This window comes from Anarhichas minor, unplaced genomic scaffold, assembly GCF_050575085.1.
Source record: "Anarhichas minor isolate MPS153535 unplaced genomic scaffold, ASM5057508v1 ptg000041l, whole genome shotgun sequence".
In the NCBI taxonomy this organism is placed as follows: Eukaryota; Metazoa; Chordata; class Actinopteri; order Perciformes; family Anarhichadidae; genus Anarhichas; species Anarhichas minor.
The window spans coordinates 4,472,438-4,495,937 of NW_027466487.1; the positions used below are offsets into that span (position 1 = coordinate 4,472,438).

The 23,500-nt window shown below is 42.5% G+C and overlaps 1 protein-coding gene across 1 annotated transcript in view; it reads left to right on the forward strand.

Moving 5' to 3' along the window:
• Nucleotides 1-8,383: 8,383 nt before the first annotated feature.
• kcnn3 (potassium intermediate/small conductance calcium-activated channel, subfamily N, member 3) overlaps nucleotides 8,384-23,500 on the forward strand; it is a 53,642-nt gene continuing 38,525 nt past the window's right edge. Inside the window, exons 1-2 of the mRNA XM_076109656.1 lie at nucleotides 8,384-9,460; nucleotides 18,439-18,534. Coding sequence (XP_075965771.1) covers nucleotides 8,384-9,460; nucleotides 18,439-18,534 — 1,173 coding nt within the window. The remainder of the gene's footprint in view (nucleotides 9,461-18,438; nucleotides 18,535-23,500) is intronic.

Sequence of the window (23,500 nt, forward strand, 5' to 3'; positions counted from 1 at the left end):
TGGGGTTGTACTTAGATAATACTGTGGCATTAAAAACAAGGAATGTTACTTGTACATATACAGTATGTATAATTGTATACATTCAGAATGAAAATCTGAATTCTGGAAGTATACCAATATATGTCCAAGCTAAACTATGAACTATAAATTGAATCACATCACATTTTTTACTAGCTTTTATTATCACCCTTTCCTCATTTATACCCTCATTTATACTCTGCCAGGAGAATCATGCTTTATCGCTCACACAAGTCTGTGCGTGCGTCCGTGAATGAATGTGCACCTCTGTGTCTGTCCACGGCTAATCCTTTATTCTGCTCCAGCAAACTGCAGAAGGTTTTGGGTGGCTAGTTATTATGGCTGCATGCTCAATTGCCTCTTGTGGTTGCATTGACTCACACTTTCTCAAGACACCTTTTATTGCCAGTTTTATGCAGCCATTGAGTGCCTGCTGACTCCTCACACACATACTCTTAACCGGCCGCAAGTGGTAACACAGCCGACCCCCAGCCACTACTCTGCGCCCAGGAAAACAGTTTGCTCTCTTTGACTGTTTTGGACGGTGTGTTTGGCTAACAGCTAACGGAACTACACACACAGCTGACTGCATCGCAGGCCCTCAGCTGCTGCTCTGCGTCCAGAGACACAGGTATTCCATGCCTTTTAATTAGGCATCAACATGATGTTTACACGGATATTGACGAAAAATAGACCAGCCCAGCCATCTGCATTGATTAAAATGAGAGCGTATCTGTGAGACGTGCAAGTGAAAAACACATCTGATACACTTGTGTTCTAGACAGGAGGGTTAGCCAATTGTGGGCTGTATTCATTCAATTAAACATTACAGCAGTGGTTGTTGCGGACACACCTGGTATAGGTATGAGTGCACCTTTCTAGTATTTAGTGCACAAGCGTCCACTAAAAGCATGCACAGCTGGCCCGGCTATGTGAACAAAGCAAGGAGAAGCTTGTATAACGGCGCACATAGAGCGACATCATTTTCTGTTCAGGTAAACATTATACCACTATATCTTTACAAATAGTCGTTTACTGCTATATTAATGTTCAGAATGTTAACTTCAGCTCTTTTAAATTTGGTAGCTACATTTATTGATGGTTATTCCACACATGCTATTGTATAGCAAAGCTAGTGCTTCCTTAATGCTACAATCATGAGTAATATCACTGAATGTAAAGTTGGACACTACAGTGATTGTACAGTTTAGCACCTTAAAAATGGAGCCACATGGTAATTTGACTATCACCATAATGGTAATTTGACTATCACCATAATGGCACAGTACATCAGATAAAGTAAATCAACTTTTTAAATTAAGGAGTACAATGTCACAAACAGTCTGGCAGAAATCAGGCATTGTCACTTAGCTGAGAGATAGGAGACAGCTGACTCAGGAGGACTGCAGTCATCTCTCAGGCAGACACACACAAACACCAAGCCGGCATAAACTTTAACTATCATGCTGACACTTTGAAACTGTAATTAGCTTCTGAACACTTCTAAATGTTAGTATCAGGACAGCTGATATACTTAGCCGATTGCCTCTTCCATCAAGGGTGACACATAGCATACATCAATAGGCCTGAGACCTTGACTCCCTGCTACCGATACATTAAGAGAGGCCTAAATTTGACACGGCCTCTCAGAAACATGACAACGCAGAACAGGCCACAGACCTCTCGCACCACATTATTCCCCACCATTACAGCATCAACAGAAGAACGGCTGGTGCTGGCGGACGAGGGGAAGAGCTTTGTGCAGTTGATCAGTGGTAAGGTTCAGAAGAAGGATGAGAGTAGCCTATGGGTAGTCATCTGAATTTTTGTGCACTATTGCACACCCTTAAGGACATCGGGCTGGATATCAAGAAAGAAGTTGTTCCAGGGGAGCTGGACCAGGAGGAGCAAGGCAAGGCAGGTTTATTTGTATAGCACATTTCAACAGCAAGGTAATTCAAAGTGCTCCACATAAAACCATTAAAAGCATCAAAAAATAAGGCAAAAGAAAAAGAGATTTAAAAACAATTAAGAACATTCATTGAAACATTAAAAACAGTCATTAAAACATTAAAAAGCGGTGTAAGAAATAAAATACAGTAGTAAAATGCAGAAATTGATTAATATTCTTGACTCTGGTCCAATTAAAGGCAGCAGCAAACAGAAAAGTCTTCAATCTTGATTTGAAGGCGCTGAGGGTCTCAGCAGACCTGCAGCTTTCTGGGACTTTGTTCCAGATATGTGGAGCAGAAAAACTGAACGCTGCTTCTCCATGTTTAGTTCTGACTCTGGGAACAGAAAGTAGACAGGCGACCTAAGGGGTCGGGATGGTTCATAAGGTAGCAGCAGATCAGAGATGTATTTTGGCCCCAAACCATTCAGTGCTTTATAAACCAACAGCAGGATTTTAAAGTAAATTCTTTGTTGGACAGGAAGCCAGTGCAAAGATCTCAGAACTGGAGTGATGTGATCCACCCTCCTGGTCTTAGTGAGGACTCGAGCTGCAGCGTTCTGATTGACTTTTTACAGAGACCTGTAAACACACCGTTACAGTAGTCCAGTCTGCTGAAGATAAATGCATGGACAGGTTTTTCCAAATCCTGTTGAGACATAAATCCTCTAATCCTTGATATATTCTTCAGGTGATAGGAGGCTGATTCTGTAATTGTCTTGATATGGCTGGTCAGGTTGAGGTCTGAATCCATAACTAAACCTAGATTTCTGGCTTGGTTTGTGTTTTTTAACATCAGTGATTGAAGCTGAGCGCTGACTGAGCAGGTGGTATCAAGTAGGGAAGGCAAAGAAGCACAGGTCACAGCCATCATCTGGATAGTGATCTGGGATGTGGTGGTGGCCTCAACAAAAAACAAACAAAGCACCTGACATGGAGCTGTTTGGTGTTTGGTACCATTGTTCGGTAGCATTTCTGACATTGATTATCATAAAGCTGTATCAATATGCTGTGTGTGTGTGTGTGTGTGTGTGTGTGTGTGTGTGTGTGTGTGTGTGTGTGCCTGCTTGTGTTTCATTAAAAGGGCACAGTTGTTTTGAGGCGAGATGCTTGCTCGCCACTGAAAGCAGACGCATTACCCAGAGCTTTCTGCTGGCTCCGCCGTTCACTCCCCTCCACACCTCTCTCTCTCTTCAACTGTATCTTCTACCCCCTGCAGTCTCCCGCTCTCTGTATTTGATTAGGATATTTCAGGCAGTCAGATCAGAGGGCTGTTTGCAGAGATATGTTGTGCAGAGATCCATCTGCATATAGCGGCCGTTTTTATGCTGTGGGTTAGCCCGCACAGCTTCCAGGCCCCTAATGCAATCTGAGCCATTAGGACACAATGGAGCCGGTGTAAGGCAGCGTTTAGAGCATGTCTGATGGAGTGGGGCCAGCCCGGTGGTCTATTAAGAAGAGCCATGCAGCTATGCAATGCACTCACTCATCACCTCTCTGACATTTATCATACGCCTGGTAGCAGGTGTCTGATTCGGAGAGAAAGAAAAGAAAAATCAGTTTCTCCTCTTTCTCTTCCTCAATGACTGACCTTCTAGTTCAGTCAGATGTGGCTGTGTTTTTCAGTAAGCCAAAGTATCATTTCAAGGTACTTGTACTTTACTCTGATTTTCTATATGATTCCACCTTATACTTCTACTCATTTCAGAGGGAAATATTGTATTTTTGCTCCCATACATTGTAGTGGAGCAAAGACACATAGCATGCAGACATATTGTATTACCTGCCAGCTGCGTCCCCCTGTTTCCAGTCTTTGTGCTAAGCTAAGATAAACTAAACTTACATAATAGGCTGACATTTACCTTACAAACATAAGAGTGGTATTATTGTTATCATCTAAGTCCCAGCAACATCAAACTGTTCCTCTCATGTAAAGGACATGAATACTTCCTCCCCCTGTGTATTTAGAGGGTACTTTACAGCTAAGAATAGGCTAGAGGAAAAAAAGTAACCTTTTCTAAAAAACATTTAAATATTGAGAAAAAAGACATAATAGCGAATGTGAAAAGGTTTGAAAGAAATGGTGAATGGAAGAACTCTGCTGGAAATGCAATGATTGCTAGTTTGTGTGAAAGTGTCTAGGTGTGTGTGTCTCTGTGTGTGTGTGTGTGTGTGTGTGTGTGTGTGTGTGTGTGTGTGTGTGTGGTGGGAGGGTCTTTTGTCCTTTTGGTCAGAATCTAATCAATCCTTCTCTCCTTTCACTTCTGGACCTCCTTGTCCAAATGCTCACATTTCCTACACATTACTCTCTTCGTCTATTTCCTCTCCCACCCACCTGTTGTGTCACTTCGAAGTTGTATGTGATTTATACAGTATCATTTCCTGTGGTCGAGCCTTTGTGTGGCATTAAACTTAAACAAAAAAGAGATAAAGGACTCATCTGTGTACTACAGCGTTGGCATAGCAACTGCCATACCTTTGTATTATACCTCTTTGTATTCTATTATTCACTTTCTCGTTCACATACATCTCACACCATACATCTGATGTATGCTGCAGGGCAGAGCTGTAGACTAACCTTTTCATTCAATGGGCCTATCATTACTCCTCTGCCACTCCCCTCTGCTTTCATTGCTCCAAACTCTCCATCTTTCTCTGCTGCCCTCTAACCTCTGTCGATAACAAATAAGACCAGCGAAATATAAATATACTGCCATCATTCTTTTCTGTCAGTCCTAATGTCCCCCTGGACCTCCGGCAGCGCTTTCCCCCCATTTACTGTGCTTTGTTGTATTGTGTTTATCAAATCTCTTGCTCTGTCTCCTGCGTTTTATTCGCAGAACAGCTGTGAAGAAACTGCTGCCAGAAGATTAAAGGAGATGTCTTCAACATTCTGACCATTAATATAGCGACAAACCACTATTTGCAGTAGTGGAGTAATATACCCACTCTCCAGTTCCCCCTCAGGTAAACACTGATAGCTATATCAGCTCTTTTGCCATTGTTAATGCGGTTAGTCACAGGCTCGCCACTGACATGTTGAGAGCCAATGAGAGGCAATAGAAACATTCCCAAAAACAAATAAACAAACAAAAATACAAATTGATATGGTATTGGCAGCAGATTAAAAAATGTAGTACCCAGGATTTGTTCATTATGTTTTGTCATAAATGGACCACTGTCTGCTCTACTTCCACATTAGCTGTCTGAGTGAGGAGTTGGCATATGGGTGGTGTTGTCTAAATACCTGGAATTATCTTCCACGCGATATATGATTTGCTTTATTGATGCCTTTCAACTTGCATAATCCTAGGATAGGTTGACCTGTTATATGATAACAGTCTAATCCGCTTCCACACAGTAGGCTACCTCATGTGCTCATCTGATTAAGTGTGCACACAACACACAGAGAACCACAATGTTAAACCGGTTAGGCCAGGTAGAATAGTCTCATTATGCAGGATTATTCTGTATAGACTTTGTAAAGGTAGAATTATAAATGTATTAGTCTGCTGGGAATTAAATAAAAAAGTCTCTCAAGAAAAACTGCTGTTACATCCATCTCCTGCTAATTATCTTTTCTTTTTTTTTTAATTAGGCATTAATTATAACACTAATATTAAATTGAATTCAATGCAACTCCATTTATCCCTGCAAGAGCAATTGGCAGCTCACGGCCAGATCAACAGATAAGAAAAGAAAGAAAAGACTAATGTAGTTAGAGTCTTACATTATCCTATAACGTCTTATCATAGTCTAAACCAGGGGTCACCAACCTTTTTTAAACTGAGAGCTACTTCAAGGGTACCGAGTAGTACGAAGGGCTACTTATTTGATACAAACTTCCTGAATAACAAAATTGCACAGATCACCTTAATAATAATAATATATGTGAGACTGTTTGATCACATGTCAGTTAATTATTCCTCACAATACTTATTAAGAATGATTTCCACAACAATGATGGTATAGCTACACATACATATTTAAACATGCAACTTTTATTTCTGTTAATCTGTTTCAACATTTGAAAGTCAGAGGTATCACATCTCTGATATTTTTGTATCATCACATGATCAAAGCCGGTTACTTTTGCACATAGCGCCTGCTGGTGAATGATCCAGTGGTAATGTAGACATTATGGGTCACCTTTGCATTGCGCAATGAAGCCTGCATGCCGGCCCGTCATCGCGGGAGCCCCGTCTGTTGTCACCGACACCAGCTTTTCCAATGGTACCTTTTTCTCAACGAAGAAACTAGTAAAAAGTCTCGTCTATATCCGAGCGGGGGATCCAACCCTCCGAGGCGCGCGAGCGTCTGGGCCTTTTCGGTCGGATTGCGTTGCCTCGCCTCTACCCCCGCCACCCCTGAGTTGTTGCCCCGCGGCCTGTTCCGAGCATTTACGGACCTGACGACGGGGTGCGCTCGCGGCGCGCGTCTGGCGCCAACGGGAAGCGCTCGCCATTCGGAACCTGAAAACCTAGTGCGGTGCGGCGGCCTCGTCCTGGCTGTCCGCCGTGCGCCTCCGGGTACCCAACTCTCTTATGACAAGAAATATTGTCATTTTAAAATCTACACTAATGCAAGCGTTTTTGATTTAAAAAAACCAGCAACGACAATTTTAGACGGAGCTCCATGGTGACTCGTGCTATTTTTAGAACATGCCTTACGGGCGACTCACGTGGTCCCTGCGGGCGACAGGGTGCCCGCGGGCACCGTGTTGGCTACCTCTGGTCTAAACCATCAGTTCTCTCAAAGTAGTTCCTGTATTTATTATAAAACACAGAAGTGAGCAGGTCCTTCCCAGCTGAAGGCGCTTCCACAATCCACACACATGTGCTGCAGGTTTTATTTTTTGTTTATTCACATAAATGCGCCCATTTTGCTATACATGTGAAAATAATTCTCAGAACGTCTGTGTTTTTAAGTTGCCAAAACCACCGTCATCAAACAGCCATATGCGACCCAATGGACCATATGGTCTTTATTACAGAAGCAGTTACAAATACAAAATGGATCACATGTTTTCTAACGATGCGGTAAAAAAAGAAAATTATAATAATTAACCCCCAAACAGCCCGGGATAGAATACATTAGACATTTGTTTGGCTCCTACACCTTACAAACCCTGCCACCTGTTTTCAGCGCTTATTCCGCTCCTCTGATTCCGTCCAATGGGAATGAACGGCAGGTCTGGAGGCGGAGAAAGAGAAAGAGGGAGATAAGTTGGAGCAGAGAGTGAGAGACAGATCCGGGGACACAGTGAGCTGTAGATTGAGTGGAAGTCGGTGGAGCTACATATGAAATCACAGACTTCACTGCGCGTCTGATGACTGTTACTTGACGTCCAGCTTTGCGGGGTTTTTTTCTACCGCCGGTTTCATGTCGCTGCACATCTTTGACGTGCAGCCACAGGTTGACCGATTTAATCCACTCCCTGTGGATCATTCCTCTTCATCTCGAGTCGACTGTCACTGACGGAATCGAAATGGGCACCGTCGAGCGATGACCGGTGATTGAGAAGGAAACAAACTGATCGCATCAAGTGGAGACGGAGACGGAGGCAACATCTGTGGGGGGAGCGACGCACAATTTCGAGAGACAAGAGAGGGACCTGTGGAGGGACTTGTATGAAAGGAGGCGAAGCAAAAATATGATGGGATGGCCGTGACAACATGAAAAAGAAAAAGTGTGGAGGTCTATTTTCATCCAGCCAGTGATTCAACACAACTAACCTGAGAGACAGGGACTGAGAGAGAAGAGGTAGGTAGAGACACAGACAGGGAGGAGGGGGCCGTGAAGGTGTCTGGTTATATCATACTGAAAGTAGGTTATTGTTTTGGATCAATCACATGCAGCCAATTTATGGTCAACTGAGGCAAACACAGCACTTCTCCTGCTATCAAAACTGACTGATGTGGAATTATTATTATTTAGTCTCTCAGCTTGATTTCAATGGTGTAAAGCATGAGGATCTGCACCATTCTTCTGGCTAACATCAGTGTAACACAGATGACATTTAATGGCATAGATTGAAGCATTTAGGGATGCGAGAGGACACTGGGAAACGGCGAGAGAGGCACTGAGAGAGGCTGACTGGGCAGCTGACTCAAATGTGACTCAAGGAATAACATATTCCCCAATTATGGCCACTTTTCTTCACTCTGCTGCCCTTCTTTGTCACACGTCTCCAGCTTTTTGAGTTCAGTCTTTACGCTCGTTTGTTTTAACTAACCGTTATCAATCACAGTCCTCCCCCCCCCCCCCAGCCACTCGCTCTCCCTCTGTCCTGTCTGCATTGCTACTGTCATGATAAATAGTCTGTGTTCTCTGTTTTTCCCCATTTCTTTCTTTACAGTTCTTCTCTTGTTTTTGTGTTTGTCTGTAGACAGGTGCGTGGCCACGTCCGTGACCATGGAGCCTCCCCCCTCTCTGAGCTTGGCTCTGCTAGGAGGGAGTGAGGATGAGGACCAGCGCTTCCTCCTTCCCCTGGGCAGTATATCCCATCCCTCCACCACAGGCAACCAGCCCGGATCAAACCACTCCAACCACATGGGAGGATCAAGCCTCGATCGTCTAAATGGCAGCACCCCGTCCCCTGCCACGCCCAATTTGCCTCCAACATCGCTCCCCAAGTTGCCCCTGTCATCCTCTGGAGGCCAGCCTCTACCCCCACCCATTCCCAACGCCCTGCACCCCACCAGCACCCCGCTCTCCTCCTGCCTGGGCTCCCAGCACAGCCTGAGTGGGGACAACTCCCCGGTATACAACGCCCTCTTCTACTCCTCCCACTCGCCCTCCATGGAGAGGGACCGTGACAGGGAGAGAGAGAGGGGCTGCAAACACAGACAGGCCAGCCCTCTGGTTCACCGTAGGGACAGCAACCCCTTCACGGAGATCGCCATGAGCTCCTGTAAGTACACGGGCGGGGTCATGAAGCCCCTGAGCCGCCTCAGCGCCTCCCGCAGAAACCTCATCGAATCAGACAGCGGCAGCGAAACCAAAGAGGGTGGCGTTTCCGCTGTTGCCGGGGCAACGGCGACTGGGGGGCATGACCGACAGCGAGAAGCCCCCCCTACCTCCTTGGTGGCCCTGTCCTCTGCCAATCAACCCCTAATTCAGAGCCCTCCAGAGATCGTGATCTCATCCAAAGAAGACTCGCCTTACCCCAGAGCCGGGTATGACATCACTGACTCCACTTCCAACCAGCTGTCCATCTATCACCAGAACCACGCGCTGGTGGAGAGCAGGCGGGTTCAGCCGGGGAGGGTTAGCAGGCAGGCGGGAGTCGGGCCGGCGGGGTCCGGGGCCAGGGGCAGCACCTCCAAGGCCTCCAAACGGAAGAACCAAAACATTGGTTATAAACTGGGGCATCGCAGGGCGCTGTTCGAGAAGAGGAAGAGGCTGAGTGACTATGCCCTCATCTTCGGGATGTTTGGCATCGTCGTCATGGTGATTGAGACGGAGCTGTCGTGGGGCGTGTACACCAAGGTGAGGGGACAGACCGATGATGCCTAAAGGGGCCCGCCACTGATTTTACTCATAGAGGTCCCTGTACCCAGTCATGGTTATTGTCGCCACAGTTATCTGGAGGAGCAAATAACCCCGATGATGTCATAGTGATGTCATTTGGTTTCGGCTTGGGTTACAAACTGAGGGTGTGTATTTTGAAAGACGCGGTCATTATCAGGCAGGGAGGGTGTAATGAAAGACAAGTTGCATTATGGAAAGTGTAGGATCCAGTCAGACTCTCATTAGGGACTAAAAGTTGCAATATCTCAACCTCTGATGCTAAGATTTGAACCATTCTGTGTTTAATTTGTCAAAGCAATAATAAATTGGTAGATTGTGCCTTTAATGTAGCCTCAGTACGTAAACAAAGTCCACAAATCTCACACCACGCTGTCTTTGTGGTAGCGTTGTGCACTGGCGCTTAGCTGGAATCTATCTTGGTTCATTTGGCTAAATTTGGGTCATATTTGCCTTTTTGTTTTGATTTTAGCCTGTCGAAGTGACTTGAGATTCTTAAAGCCAGGACGACCAAACTTTAGGTGTTTTGGACACGTAATTGGCCCGATAATTAGAGTCAGCTTTCCCCAGTTAATCACTTCATTCACGATGGGTAGAAGTCTGACCAGCACCATGCCCATGTTGTTTGCTTGTGTACTGTTATGACCAGGCTTGACAGTTGCTGCTTCTGGATGATGTAATACAGCGATGCAAAGGACATGGGGGGCAGATTATCAGTAGGAGGCCAGGATCTCATTTGTCTGTGTAATGGGAGGTGTAATAAGCTGGATCGGCCCCTGGCTGCTGTTGTCTATTTATTTTGGTTGTGTGTGTGTGTGTGTGTGTGTGTGCGCACGCAACATTGTCTCAGTGAGCCATTGTCTCAGTGAGCCATGAGCTCACCTTCCTGATGCAGACATGCTTCTGCCCTCGTTCCATCCCTTCTCTCTGTCCGACATGTCACAGAGCTTTGGTTTTCTTTAGCTAATAAGGTGGAAACATTACTTCCACTCACAGCTTGTCTTGCATGGATCACTGACCATGTGCAGGAGGCTATGGGATCATGTGAGAGCACAGGTTCACAGGTAGCCTATGAGAATAGGCCTGCTGGGTGTGTCTCTCCTTTCTATCCCCCTCCTTCTCTGTTTGTAGTCTCCAGTTGATACCTGGTTTATCTCCGTTATTGTCATAGAGAAATCAGCCTGTTCTGTTTTGCCGGCTGTGTCTCCCCTTTTTCTCTTTGCCTCTGTTTCCCATCATCTATGAAAACCTTAGTTTTAGAGGCTCGGTCTTTTTATTAATGAAAATTGATGGTGGGAATTTCTTTCTCTTATGCCGTCCTTGTCTCTGTTATTCCTTTCTTCTCTCGACGTATCCTCCTCCCTGAAGGAGACGGCGGACTTTCTACGCTCTCTGTCTTTTCTTTTCAGTTCTACGCCTGTCTCTTTATCCTGCTTTCTTCCTTTCTTTCTTCCCTTCTTTCATTATTCTCCGCACTTTCTCTCTCCCTCTGCTCCACTGCTCTTCCAGTGGGCGTCAAACTGGGGGAGTGTGATCGGAAGACAGAAGCGGCTGGGCGAGAAATGAAAGGCTGTAGAAGAAGAGGGGAAAAAAGGAAAGGCGATAATGATTTAGCTTATTAAGCTACAACCAATGCCCTCCTTATCTGAATCGGGCAGCATATGTCTGTCAATAAGAAATGATGGACAGCTGTGAATTCAAGCAGAGCGGCCACTGTGTTTGCCGGTGCTCTCACTCTATATTTGTTAGTCGATGTTTATGAAGGAATCTAGTTCAGAACAGAAAGTTGGAGTTGAAGAAGAATAGTATGTTAATATCTTCGCACCTCATTGTTTCCCGTCAGGGTCGAGAGTTAAGAATGCCTCTGCAAATCCTAATCAAAATTAATTTCTAAATGCCGAGTGCCAAGTTATACAGTATATTCCTTTCTTTTTTCATGGTTTGCAGTTTTGGGTTGACTCCAGCAGATACTGGAGTTCTATCAGACAGTTCAAGCCCTCACTTAGATAATTGAGGTGGAAAGAAGCCCGCTGGTTGTTGTGAAAAATGGATATCGAGATTGTGAGGATGAAAGAGAGAACGGAACGGGAGATGGATAGGAGGACGGCAGAGAGGAGAGTAGAGAGCTGCATGCAGTGCTTTCAACCAGTCTAGGGGGGGAGGACTTGAATGATTTCTCATATTGATTATTGATTATCACTCACCCACACATGCACTGTCTACCATACAAAATGGCATATTGGATGCTGGCTTTCAGAGGTGTGTGTGTATATATATATATATATATATATATATAAAATCGCGTTTCTACCAAACTAGCTACTCTATCTTGCTCCAAAAAATAGAGATGAAGAATGGAACTAAACAGGGTGGGTTGGATTGTGCGTGCGTGCTATGAAGGATAAGGTGAGCGAGGTTAACAGAGGAAGACGTGGTGTTCGTGACTGTGGGTGTAGTAAGCAGATGTGTATTCATTTGCAGGAACAGATTTCAATCCCGGTCAGCACTGTAGCTGAAATGTTCCATTCATTGTATTCGAGCTTCTCTCTTCAGTTATTATTCTGTCTGATTCCAAGTCCATCGTCAAGGCCACTTTAGAGATCAGCAAGACACGTTTTGATGCAGATACAAACTGCTCTTATGTCCGTATATTCAGCAGTGGTGGAAAGTAACTAAGCCATTTACTCGCCTACTGCCCTTAAGTACAATTCTGAGGATTCCTGCTGCTTTAGACTTCCACTTCACTACATTTTACATGTAAATAAATATTAAACTTTTTTTTGGGCTGCTATAGTAACGAGTCACTTTTCAGATTTTCCCTCAAAAGTGTATATATAGTAAAGCTCCACCTCAACCAGTCACAATACTTACACATTGATGCATCCTATTAACAATCTATTGATATAATAAATAATAATACATCGCTCACAGAGGCCAGATCAACACGTTCACTTTGATACTTTCAGGACATTTTGCTCCGAATACTTTTGTACATTTTCTTCAGTAAGATTTTTCTAGTGAAGGAGTATTTTTGTTGTAATTTCTGCTCCAATAAAGGATCTTAGTACTTCTCCCACCATTGATATTCAGCGCTCCAGGCAGTGGCAGTAAATTATTGTACTGTAAATGTCCAATCACAGTTGTTGAGCCACAATAGATTGTGCAGAGAGAATATTGGATTATTGATAATTCATGATGTGAAATAATTTGCTTTGCAGAATTGTGAGTTTTCCTACGAAAAGCATCTAGAGACATGTACTGAGAGTTTCTATATACTGTACATCTTCAGAGTGTCAAGCATCACATTGTGTTTTTAACTTTACAATTTATTTTAATGATCAGTGTCACCCAGGACCTTGACACTTCAAATGTTAACAGCAGTATGAGGACACTTCCTCTTAAAAGCACTTTTATGACTTTCTATTATTGATTTTATTAAGAACAGGTTAAAGAGGAGGGAGTTCCGGTCTGACATTGTCTATGTGAGAATAACTGAGGCCTTTGGACACCTCGGACCTGTCGGATCAATGGATCATTTCACAGACGCCCATGTGGCTCCTTGGGGCCCCGGCTCTACGCGACGTTTCAGGCCTGCAATGGAACATAGCTATTCTGAGGGAACCCACAGCTGTTGTCAACTTCACCTGTCACACTGTCAATGCACACACTTGACACCTCAACTTACAGGACATGCGTTGTGTGTATGTGTGACAAGCAGAAGGACGGGGTATCATGTGTGAGCGTGTGCCCACTTACTTTTCACCACGAGCATCGACAATTCCACTGATTAGCAGCAGTGCTCGCTTCCATTGTCCCTTTTTCCTTTCTTCCTTCTTCTCACTTACGGGGAGTGTTAATGTTTCTCCCCTGGTGAGTTTCACATATGTCTCCATTTCCCCAAGGGGAAATTGCCATCTCAGCAGGCTTACAACATCTTTCACATTCCCCTTCCGCTACCTCCGTCTCTTCCTCCCCGCCCTTGCTCCCCTATATATGACATTTCTTACAGACATTTACTGGGGACCTTTCCAGACCTTTCTATGTGAGGCCACTTACAATGGTCATATGCTGCTGTACATGAAGATCATCAGGGAATTAAACCTACCAACTGCCCCCATATTCTCTGAAGGAGCTATCAGCCATCTCAGCACTTCTGTGCCACTCTCACCCTCCTCTCTTCCACCTCCTCCTCTCTTCCACCTCCACTCCATTCTCCCTTCATCTTTTAGATCACAGGCTTCTAAGGGGAGGTAGATCCCACAGGTCTTGCTACTAACAGGTACAAATATGTCTTTCAGCGTAACAAGGCTAGGCTACCTCTCTCTGTATGTGTGAGCGTGTTGGTATGGGTGTGTTAGAACTCGCATCATCCACCAGTAACGCAAACATCCACGTCCGTATACGTCATCTCCTCTGTGTATACACACCTATAAAGTATATGTATTGTCACGTGTGTGTGTGTGTGTGTGTTTATCCTGGTAAGGTGATATGGCTCCTTTGTCTACTGCCTGTTTCCCTGGAGACTGATTGCAGGAAGGCAACGCTCTGACAGGGAGAGACCCCCAAGGCTAACTCATTACAACACGCTCACACACACATACATCCACCTTCAAAGGCGTTACCAACACATAGGGACCAACTTATCACTATGTGAGTGATGTGTTGGTAAGCAACGTGTATTTGCTCTCACATCTGAGTCAATAAGGTGAAGGTGGGGACTATTGGGAAAAACCCTCAACAAGATACTACGTGTGTGTGTGTGTGTGTGTGTGTGTGTGTGTGTGTCTGACGATTGAACTAAAGAAGCTCAAAAAAAGCTCATTATCTCTGCATGCTGTCCACCAAGCCATTTATCAATACACACTTATCACACACTTATGCACAGCTGGACAAAAAAGAGGGGAATACACACACTTACACACATAACACATGCATCCACATTCAACCATACATAGTTAATGTGACAGTAAGCCTTGCTGTTGCTAGAAACTAATGGAGCCCTGCCAGCCAATTATAATCAAGAATTATCCGTGGTCATGGTATAAAATGAACAAAAGGCAAGCATGTGCACACATATGTCTCCGTCACAGTGGAGTCATTCACTATATAGGCAGAGTAAGTGAAGTGGAAACAGGCGGAAACTAAATGCTCTTGACAGTGTGATGTGCAGAACTGAGAAAAAAACAACTGAGCAGCCAACAGACAGCTGGAGGTAAAAGTAGTGAGAGAGAGAGAGAGAGATAGAGAGTAAACTCCAAGCAAATCACATTTCAGCTCACCAGTGTGACTGTGTGTTCACACAGATACGCTGCTGAAATACAAGTTGGGATTTTTCTCATTAGCGCAACAATCTTGGCTTCCTTTGCACCTAGTTTGCTTCAGTGAGTACAAATGAGATGTTAGCAGAGGAGAAAAGACCAAGACAGGGAAAGATTGGAGAGCCAAAGCTAGATGGTATTTTCCAAAGGAAGTGCAGTGTATGGGCAGACGCATGTCGTCTCTATAGGAACTGAGTTTTAATCATTTATTTCTGAATATGAAATATTTAATTTGAATAACTGCATTGAAAGCTGAATCTGAATAGCACAATTTGAATACATATTTCTGCCCTTAGCAGTGACCCATAACCACATTGATATGAGCAACAAATGAACAACACTTACTTAATGCCATTAAGGCCGTGGAGAATCTGCAGAGTCCCTAAATAGATACAGTTACACACTAACGCACTCTATTTTCCAGGAGGCTGACTTACAATATATATTCATGAACCCAAAATGCAATGTAGATTCTGCTTAATAATGTCATGAAGGAAAGGCTGAGTAATATGTGTTTAAACTCAGAGTGCACTCTCAGATTAAGAGGGTGTTTGGCGATGAATACTTATCAGCAGAAATATCTGATCTGAGATGCTGCAGTCTTTAGGGTGCTCAACTCTCCTCTTGAAGAGGACGGCAGGCTGTCGAGTTCATCACACAACTTTGGTGATCTTGAGAGTGAATGCACTTTGTGTTTTTTGTGTGTTATATTCTGCAGTTCAAAACATAGTCCTTGATCTGATGAAGCCAAATTAATCATTTAAGTGAGTGCTTTTTTTAAGAAACCAAAGTACTAAATGCAGCTAGTTTTTTTTTTTGTATGTATTTGTTTTTTTCGTGAATACTTTCATGCAGAACGCAAATATTATGCGGCAAAAAAAGCGGCATTGTTTTCCGAAAGAAGGCAATCACTCCTTGTGGGTAGTGCATATCATATCCATTCTTACCTTTCACAATAAAAGCCCGGGACATATATTATTTACAGGCGGGTATTCTGTATTTTTGTGTCTTTTATTTGTGTGAAGGCTTGATATGTTTTGCTTTACTGCTGATTCCTGACATTTTGCATCTGTGTGCAGAATCTATTTCACCATATATTCAACAGGTTAAAAGAGCTTTTGAAACTGAACATTGACACCAATCTACTCAATTAGAAATTAGGAAATAACACCTGAAACCTGGTGAACTAGGACAAAATCCAATCTCTGGTAAAAGCCACTCTAATTCATCCTTGTTTATAACAAATTGATACATTAAACAAAGAGAAAACAATGTAGGTTTAACTGAGATGTATGTAGTTTTTTTATTAGTTCTTGTTCCTCTTTTCTCAAAAATGTAAAGGATAAGTCTATATTTTTCTTATTGTCAACAAATCCCATAAAAAGAACAAAACCAACAATGACTTGATCACGCTAACTATCACAGTGTGTTCCTCTGTCACTCTTCTTCAGCCACATTCTCCAGGCTCCTCCATTGCCCTTTTCCTTCCATCCACCAGATGTCCTCGGACTTTCACTCCTTTCCCTCTCACCTGACTGACACACACGCACACACACACACACCTGCTTCTAATTCCCTCACCTGCTCTGACTGGCTTCCCTGCTCCCCACCTACCTCCTCAGCTGCATCACCCAATCACCCACCTGTTTTCCATTCCTGATGATAAGATCCAAATACCTGTTCCTTGTTAGTTTCCTGTTGCCTGTTGCTACCTGTTGTAGGGTCTACTGTCTCACTTGAACTCTCGATACCTGGAAGCCCACCCATACTCTTGTTTCCCCATTATTCATCCTGCTGCCTCCTCTACTGTCTGCATCTGGGTCCAGTCCCTGTTGCCTCATACACCAGCAGTGACATTAACAATCATTGCCTGTGTTGCCAAAGCCTGATATATCTTATTCCTCTGTGCCATAGAGCCTAAAACCTACACATCCATGAGCCACACTGTTGAACTGGGTTCCTTCATACACATTCTGCTGTAGATACTAACAGTGCCAAAGCCATATTAATCCACTGCTGAAAATAGTCCCCAACAGATTACGGTTAACTCCTGTTTGATGAACGTTAGCTAAAATCTGCAGTGACCTGCTGTCTGAGGAAATTACTTGTCTCAAGTTTTTTTTAGTTGTTATTTTTGGTGTTATATGGGATAAAGAGTGTTCTATATTTATCAAAAGCATGCTATCATGATCTGCAGCCATGCTAGCAGTACAGTAAACTGTGCTTAATCATAACAGTGATTTAAGCTAAATGCTCACATCAGCATGTTAACATGATTCCAATGGTATTGATTGCATGTTGATGCTGGCAGGTGTAATGCCGATTTGATAATTGCGCTAGATAAAAGGTCAAGAGATGCATTTTATACAATTCATCCTCTGCGGACCATGAATACTTGTACCAAATTCCATGACAATTAATCCAATAGTTGCTGAGATATTTAATTAAAAATAAAGAAAACAAGGAAAGTCAAGGGATCACCAAAGTCAGTAGGATTCATCCTGTGTGGAACATAAACGTGTGTAGAAAGCTGCGTGACAATCAATCCAATAGTTGTCGAGATATTTCATTCTGGACCAAAGTGGTGGGCCAACATACAGACCCACCCACCGACTGACAGACGGACTGACATTGCGATCCCTAGAGAGCCAGAGCCAAGCTACCAGCATGGTTAACAAGGTTGCTTGATGCATGACAATTATGGATGAGGTGAAAGCAAAGCATGGCAGAAGCTGAAGCGGCATAACATCACCTTATTTTTGTTGGTATACCAATGTGTATCAGAAGCCATTATTTAATGTACTCTATGGCCACTTACCGACAAAATAGGCTTTGTTAAAATATCTAACATGCACGCTTTCTTATTACCACCGCTTTTAACGTCATGTTTAAGTTACTCAGGCTTCATTTTCTTTCATTAATTCCCATTTAGTTGACACACAACCAAACATGCGCTACCCAATGAAAATATATTCTGAAATGAACACATTAACTCACGAGAGAACAGCTAACAAAACAATTTAATCAGTTTCCCTTTGCTATATTATCTCTATTTCTTGATTTAGATTAAGTGTGTGCAGTTGTGTTTCTTGTGTAAATGTGTGCTTGTGTCGGCCTATATGTGTGCACACATGCGTAGGATAAGGCTTTGCTGTGCTCCGAGTGTGTGAGGTGAGGGGGTTAAAGAAGCCACTGAAGTGCTATGAGTTGTATTGATCGGAAGTTCCCCAGTGCATTGATTATAAGCCCGATGAAACCAGACAAGCTAAGGATTTAAAGCTCGGCTGCAGTGATATTGAAGGGTGGAAGACTTCCAGTCCACTTCTGCTCAGCGTTTTGAAGTCTGTTTTGTAAATGTTAGTTCTTATTGTCTATGCTGAGGCAGTGCTATGGTACACTTGCCATTTCAGCAGAGGAGTGACAGAGGACGTAGTGACATCTGGGACTCGCTCCGAGTTTCACCTTGACTTGTGACAGAATGTGTGTGGGATCTTACATAAATGTTTTCTGTCATTGTAGTCTGAATATTAAAACAACCATAATTACAAAATTGACCTTAAATGTATATTGTGTTTGTGCTGCTTGGTCCTAAGAATCTGTTTGTCAATTTTCTCTCTACAGAGCTCCATGTATTCTCTGGCCCTGAAGTGTCTGATCAGCCTGTCCACAGTCATTCTGCTGGGCCTCATCATAGCCTACCATGCTCGGGAAGTTCAGGTAAAACACAAGCACGTACATCCACAGGCAGACATACTCGTAGGCCTATATACTGTATATATGCTGACACAAACTAACTCAGTCTTGCTTTGCTGAGAATCGATACTACACTCATGTCTGTGAGTATGACTCGAAGCAGGGGTGAACAGCTATTCTGACTAAATCTGCCTTTCAGCACCTGTGAAGCTCACTAATTAACACATTTTATATCTTGTTTGTTTCAATCGTGTAAAAAGTTTAGGTATGCTAGAAAGTATTGCTAGTGTCAGAACAATCTGTGGATTTACAAAAGGGTTGCGACTATTTCAAATCTACAGGAAGTGACAGCAGCTAGCCAGGAATAAGTTAACGCACTGTAAAACTTTTTGCAAAACTTTAGAGATTGCTGGTAGGAAGACTTTGGCTGCGTTCCAAATCGCATACTTTTTATTTGTACGTTTAGTCCGCACTGCAACTGCCCTTACAAAGTACGTACTGTTGCATGCAGTATGCATATAATTGGGATATCTTTCATAACATTGCACCTTGAACTTTGATGCTCTTCCTTGTATATCCGGAGGCTCCAAGTAGGTCTATCTGCGGGTGCACAGTACAACAGGACGTCAACTACATGATACACTCTCGTTTGGTAGGTTTAGGCAGAAAAACTACTTGGTTAGGTAAACAACATGGTTTGGGTTGGAATAAGTATATTAATCCCAGAAGTTATCTCACAGGGTGTGTCTTGTAGTAAAGAGGATGAGCCGTGTAGCCTGCGAGACTGCAGATAGACCGTAGATCAGAGGTAGCCAACACGGTGCCCGCGGGCACCCTGTCGCCCGCAGGGACCACGTGAGTCGCCCGCAAGACATGTTCTAAAAATAGCACTAGTCATTATGGAGCTCCGTCTAAAATTGTAGTTGCTGTTCTTTTTTAATCAAAAACGCTTGCAGAGAGTTAAGAGAGTTGGGTACCCGGAGGCGCACGGCGGACAGCCAGGACGAGTCTGCTGCACCGCACTAGGTTTTCAGGTTCTGAATGGCGGGCGCATCCCGTTGGTGCCAGACGCGCGCCGCGAGCGCACCCCGTCGTCAGATCCGTAATTCCTCGGAACAGGCCGCGGGGCAACAACTCAGGGGTGGCGGGGGTAGAGGCGAGGCAACGCAATCCGACCGAAAAGGCCCAGACTAGAGGTTTGAACGCGGGCGCCCGAAGACGCTCGCGCGCCTCGGAGGGTTGGATCCCCCGCTCGGCTATAGACAAGACTGGTTACTAGTTTCTTCGTTGAGAAAAACGTACCATTGGAAAAGCTGGTGTCGGTGACTACAGACGGGGCTCCCGCGATGACGGGCCGGCATGCAGGCTTCATTGCGCAATGCAAAGGTGACCCAGACTTCGCAAAATGTCTACATTACCACTGGATCATTCACCAGCAGGCGCTATGTGCAACAGTAACCGGCTTTGATCATGTGATGATACAAAAATATCAGAGATGTGATACCTCTGACTTTCAAATGTTGAAACAGATTAACAGAAATAAAAGTTGCATGTTTAAATATGTATGTGTAGCTATACCATCATTGTTGTGGAAATCATTATTAATAATTATTGTGAGGAATAATTAACTGACATGTGATCAAACAGTCTCTTCACATATATTATTATTATTAAGGTGATCTGTGCAATTTTGTTATTCAGGAAGTTCGTATCAAATAAGTAGCCCTTCGTCCTACTCGGTACCCTTGAAGTAGCTCTCAGTTTAAAAAAGGTTGGTGATCCCTGTAGTAGAGCATGTCGAAAAGTCAAAAACTATACTGACCGTTTTTGACTTTTTTCGACATGCTGATTTTACTTTTAAAAATAAAGTAACTTAATAAGTAACTTAACAAATAAAGTAACTTAAAAAGTAACTTAACAAATAAAGTCACTTAAAAAGTTACTTAACAAATAAAGTAACTTAAAAAGTAACTTAACAAATAAAGTAACTTAAAAAGTTACTTAAATAATAAAGTAACTTAAAAAGTAACTTAAATAATAAAGTAACTTAACAAATAAAGTAACTTAAAAAGTAACTTAACAAATAAAGTAACTTAAAAAGTAACTTAACAAATAAAGTCACTTAAAAAGTAACTTAACAAATAAAGTCACTTAAAAAGTAACTTAACAAATAAAGTTACTTAAAAAGTAACTTAACAAATAAAGTAACTTAAGTCACTTAAATTAAGTAACTTAAAAAGTAACTTAAAAAGTAACTTAAAAAATAAAGTAACTTCAAAAGCAACTTCAAAAATAAAGTAACTTAAAAAGCTACTTTAAAAATAAAGTAACTTAAAAAGCTACTTTAAAAATAAAGTAACTAATTGAAAAAAGTCAAAAACAGTCTCAGTATAGCATGTCGAAAAAAGTAATTCAATCAGGAGCAACTTCATTAGAATTTCACAATCATTTATTACACATTGTACAAATTTGAATAATGCAACGTCTTTGACGATTGGACTCCATCCTGAAGGAAGGCAATCGAGGGCTGATGATGCTGAGGTCAGATAAGGCATAATCCCGCTGGAGTCCAGCCACTGGTCGTGGTGTTGATGAAGGGAGTTGCTGCAGTTATAAACGTCATAGTAGAGCATGTCGAAAAGTCAAAAACTATACTGACCGTTTTTGACTTTTTTCGACATGCTGATTTTACTTTTAAAAATAAACTTAAAAAGTAACTTAAAAAATAAAGTCAATTAAAAAGTACACCCTGTCGTGCACCCTGTCGCCCGCAGGGACCACGTGAGTCGCCCGCAAGACATGTTCTAAAAATAGCACTAGTCATTATGGAGCTCCGTCTAAAGTTGTAGTTGCTGTTCTTTTTTAATCAAAAACGCTTGCAGAGAGTTAAGAGAGTTGGGTACCCGGAGGCGCACGGCGGACAGCCAGGACGAGGCTGCTGCACCGCACTAGGTTTTCAGGTTCTGAATGGCGGGCGCATCCCGTTGGTGCCAGACGCGCGCCGCGAGCGCACCCCGTCGTCAGGTCCGTAATTCCTCGGAACAGGCCGCGGGGCAACAACTCAGGGGTGGCGGGGGTAGAGGCGAGGCAACGCAATCCGACCGAAAAGGCCCAGACTAGAGGTTTGAACGCGGGCGCCCGAAGACGCTCGCGCGCCTCGGAGGGTTGGATCCCCCGCTCGGCTATAGACAAGACTGGTTACTAGTTTCTTCGTTGAGAAAAACGTACCATTGGAAAAGCTGGTGTCGGTGACGGGGCTCCCGCGATGACGGGCCGGCATGCAGGCTTCATTGCGCAATGCAAAGGTGACCCAGACTTCGCAAAATGTCTACATTACCACTGGATCATTCACCAGCAGGCGCTATGTGCAACAGTAACCGGCTTTGATCATGTGATGATACAAAAATATCAGAGATGTGATACCTCTGACTTTCAAATGTTGAAACAGATTAACAGAAATAAAAGTTGCATGTTTAAATATGTATGTGTAGCTATACCATCATTGTTGTGGAAATCAATAATTATTGTGAGGAATAATTAACTGACATGTGATCAAACAGTCTCTTCACATATATTATTATTATTAAGGTGATCTGTGCAATTTTGTTATTCAGGAAGTTCGTATCAAATAAGTAGCCCTTCGTCCTACTCGGTACCCTTGAAGTAGCTCTCAGTTTAAAAAAGGTTGGTGACCCCTGTAGTAGAGCATGTCGAAAAGTCAAAAACTATACTGACCGTTTTTGACTTTTTTCGACATGCTGATTTTACTTTTAAAAATAAAGTAACTTAAAAAGTAACTTAAAAAATAAAGTAACTTAAAAAGTAACTTAAAAAATAAAGTAACTTAAATAATAAAGTAACTTCAAAAGTAACTTAAATAATAAAGTAACTTCAAAAGTAACTTAAATAATAAAGTAACTTCAAAAGTAACTTAAATAAAGTAACTTCAAAAGTAACTTAAATAAAGTAACTTCAAAAGTAACTTAAATAAAGTAACTTAAAAAGTAACTTAAAAAAAGTAACTTAAAAAGTAACTTAAAAAAAGTAACTTAAAAAGTAACTTAAAAAAAGTAACTTAAAAAGTAACTTTAATTATAAAGTCACTTAAAAAGTAACTTTAATTATAAAGTCACTTAAAAAGTAACTTTAATTATAAAGTCACTTAAAAAGTAACTTTAATTATAAAGTCACTTAAAAAGTAACTTTAATTATAAAGTCACTTAAAAAGTAACTAATTATAAAGTCACTTAAAAAGTAACTAATTATAAAGTCACTTAAAAAGTAACTTCTAAAATAAAGTAACTTAAAAAGCCACTTAAAAAATAGTTACTTAAAAAGCAACTTAAAAAATAAAGTTACTTAAAAAGCAACTTAAAAAATAAAGTAACTTAAAAAGCAACTTAAAAAATAAAGTAACTTAAAAAGCTACTTAAAAAATAAAGTAACTTAAAAAGCTACTTTAAAAATAAAGTAACTTAAAAAGCTACTTTAAAAATAAAGTAACTAATTGAAAAAAGTCAAAAACAGTCTCAGTATAGCATGTCGAAAAAAGTAATTCAATCAGGAGCAACTTCATTAGAATTTCACAATCATTTATTACACATTGTACAAATTTGAATAATGCAACGTCTTTGACGATTGGACTCCATCCTGAAGGAAGGCAATCGAGGGCTGATGATGCTGAGGTCAGATAAGGCATAATCCCGCTGGAGTCCATCCACTGGTCGTGGTGTTAATGAAGGGAGTTGCTGCAGTTATAAACGTCATAGTAGAGCAGAGGTAGCCAACACGGTGCCCGCGGGCACCCTGTCGCCCGCAGGGACCACGTGAGTCGCCCGCAAGACATGTTCTAAAAATAGCACTAGTCATTATGGAGCTCCGTCTAAAATTGTAGTTGCTGTTCTTTTTTAATCAAAAACGCTTGCAGAGAGTTAAGAGAGTTGGGTACCCGGAGGCGCACGGCGGACAGCCAGGACGAGGCTGCTGCACC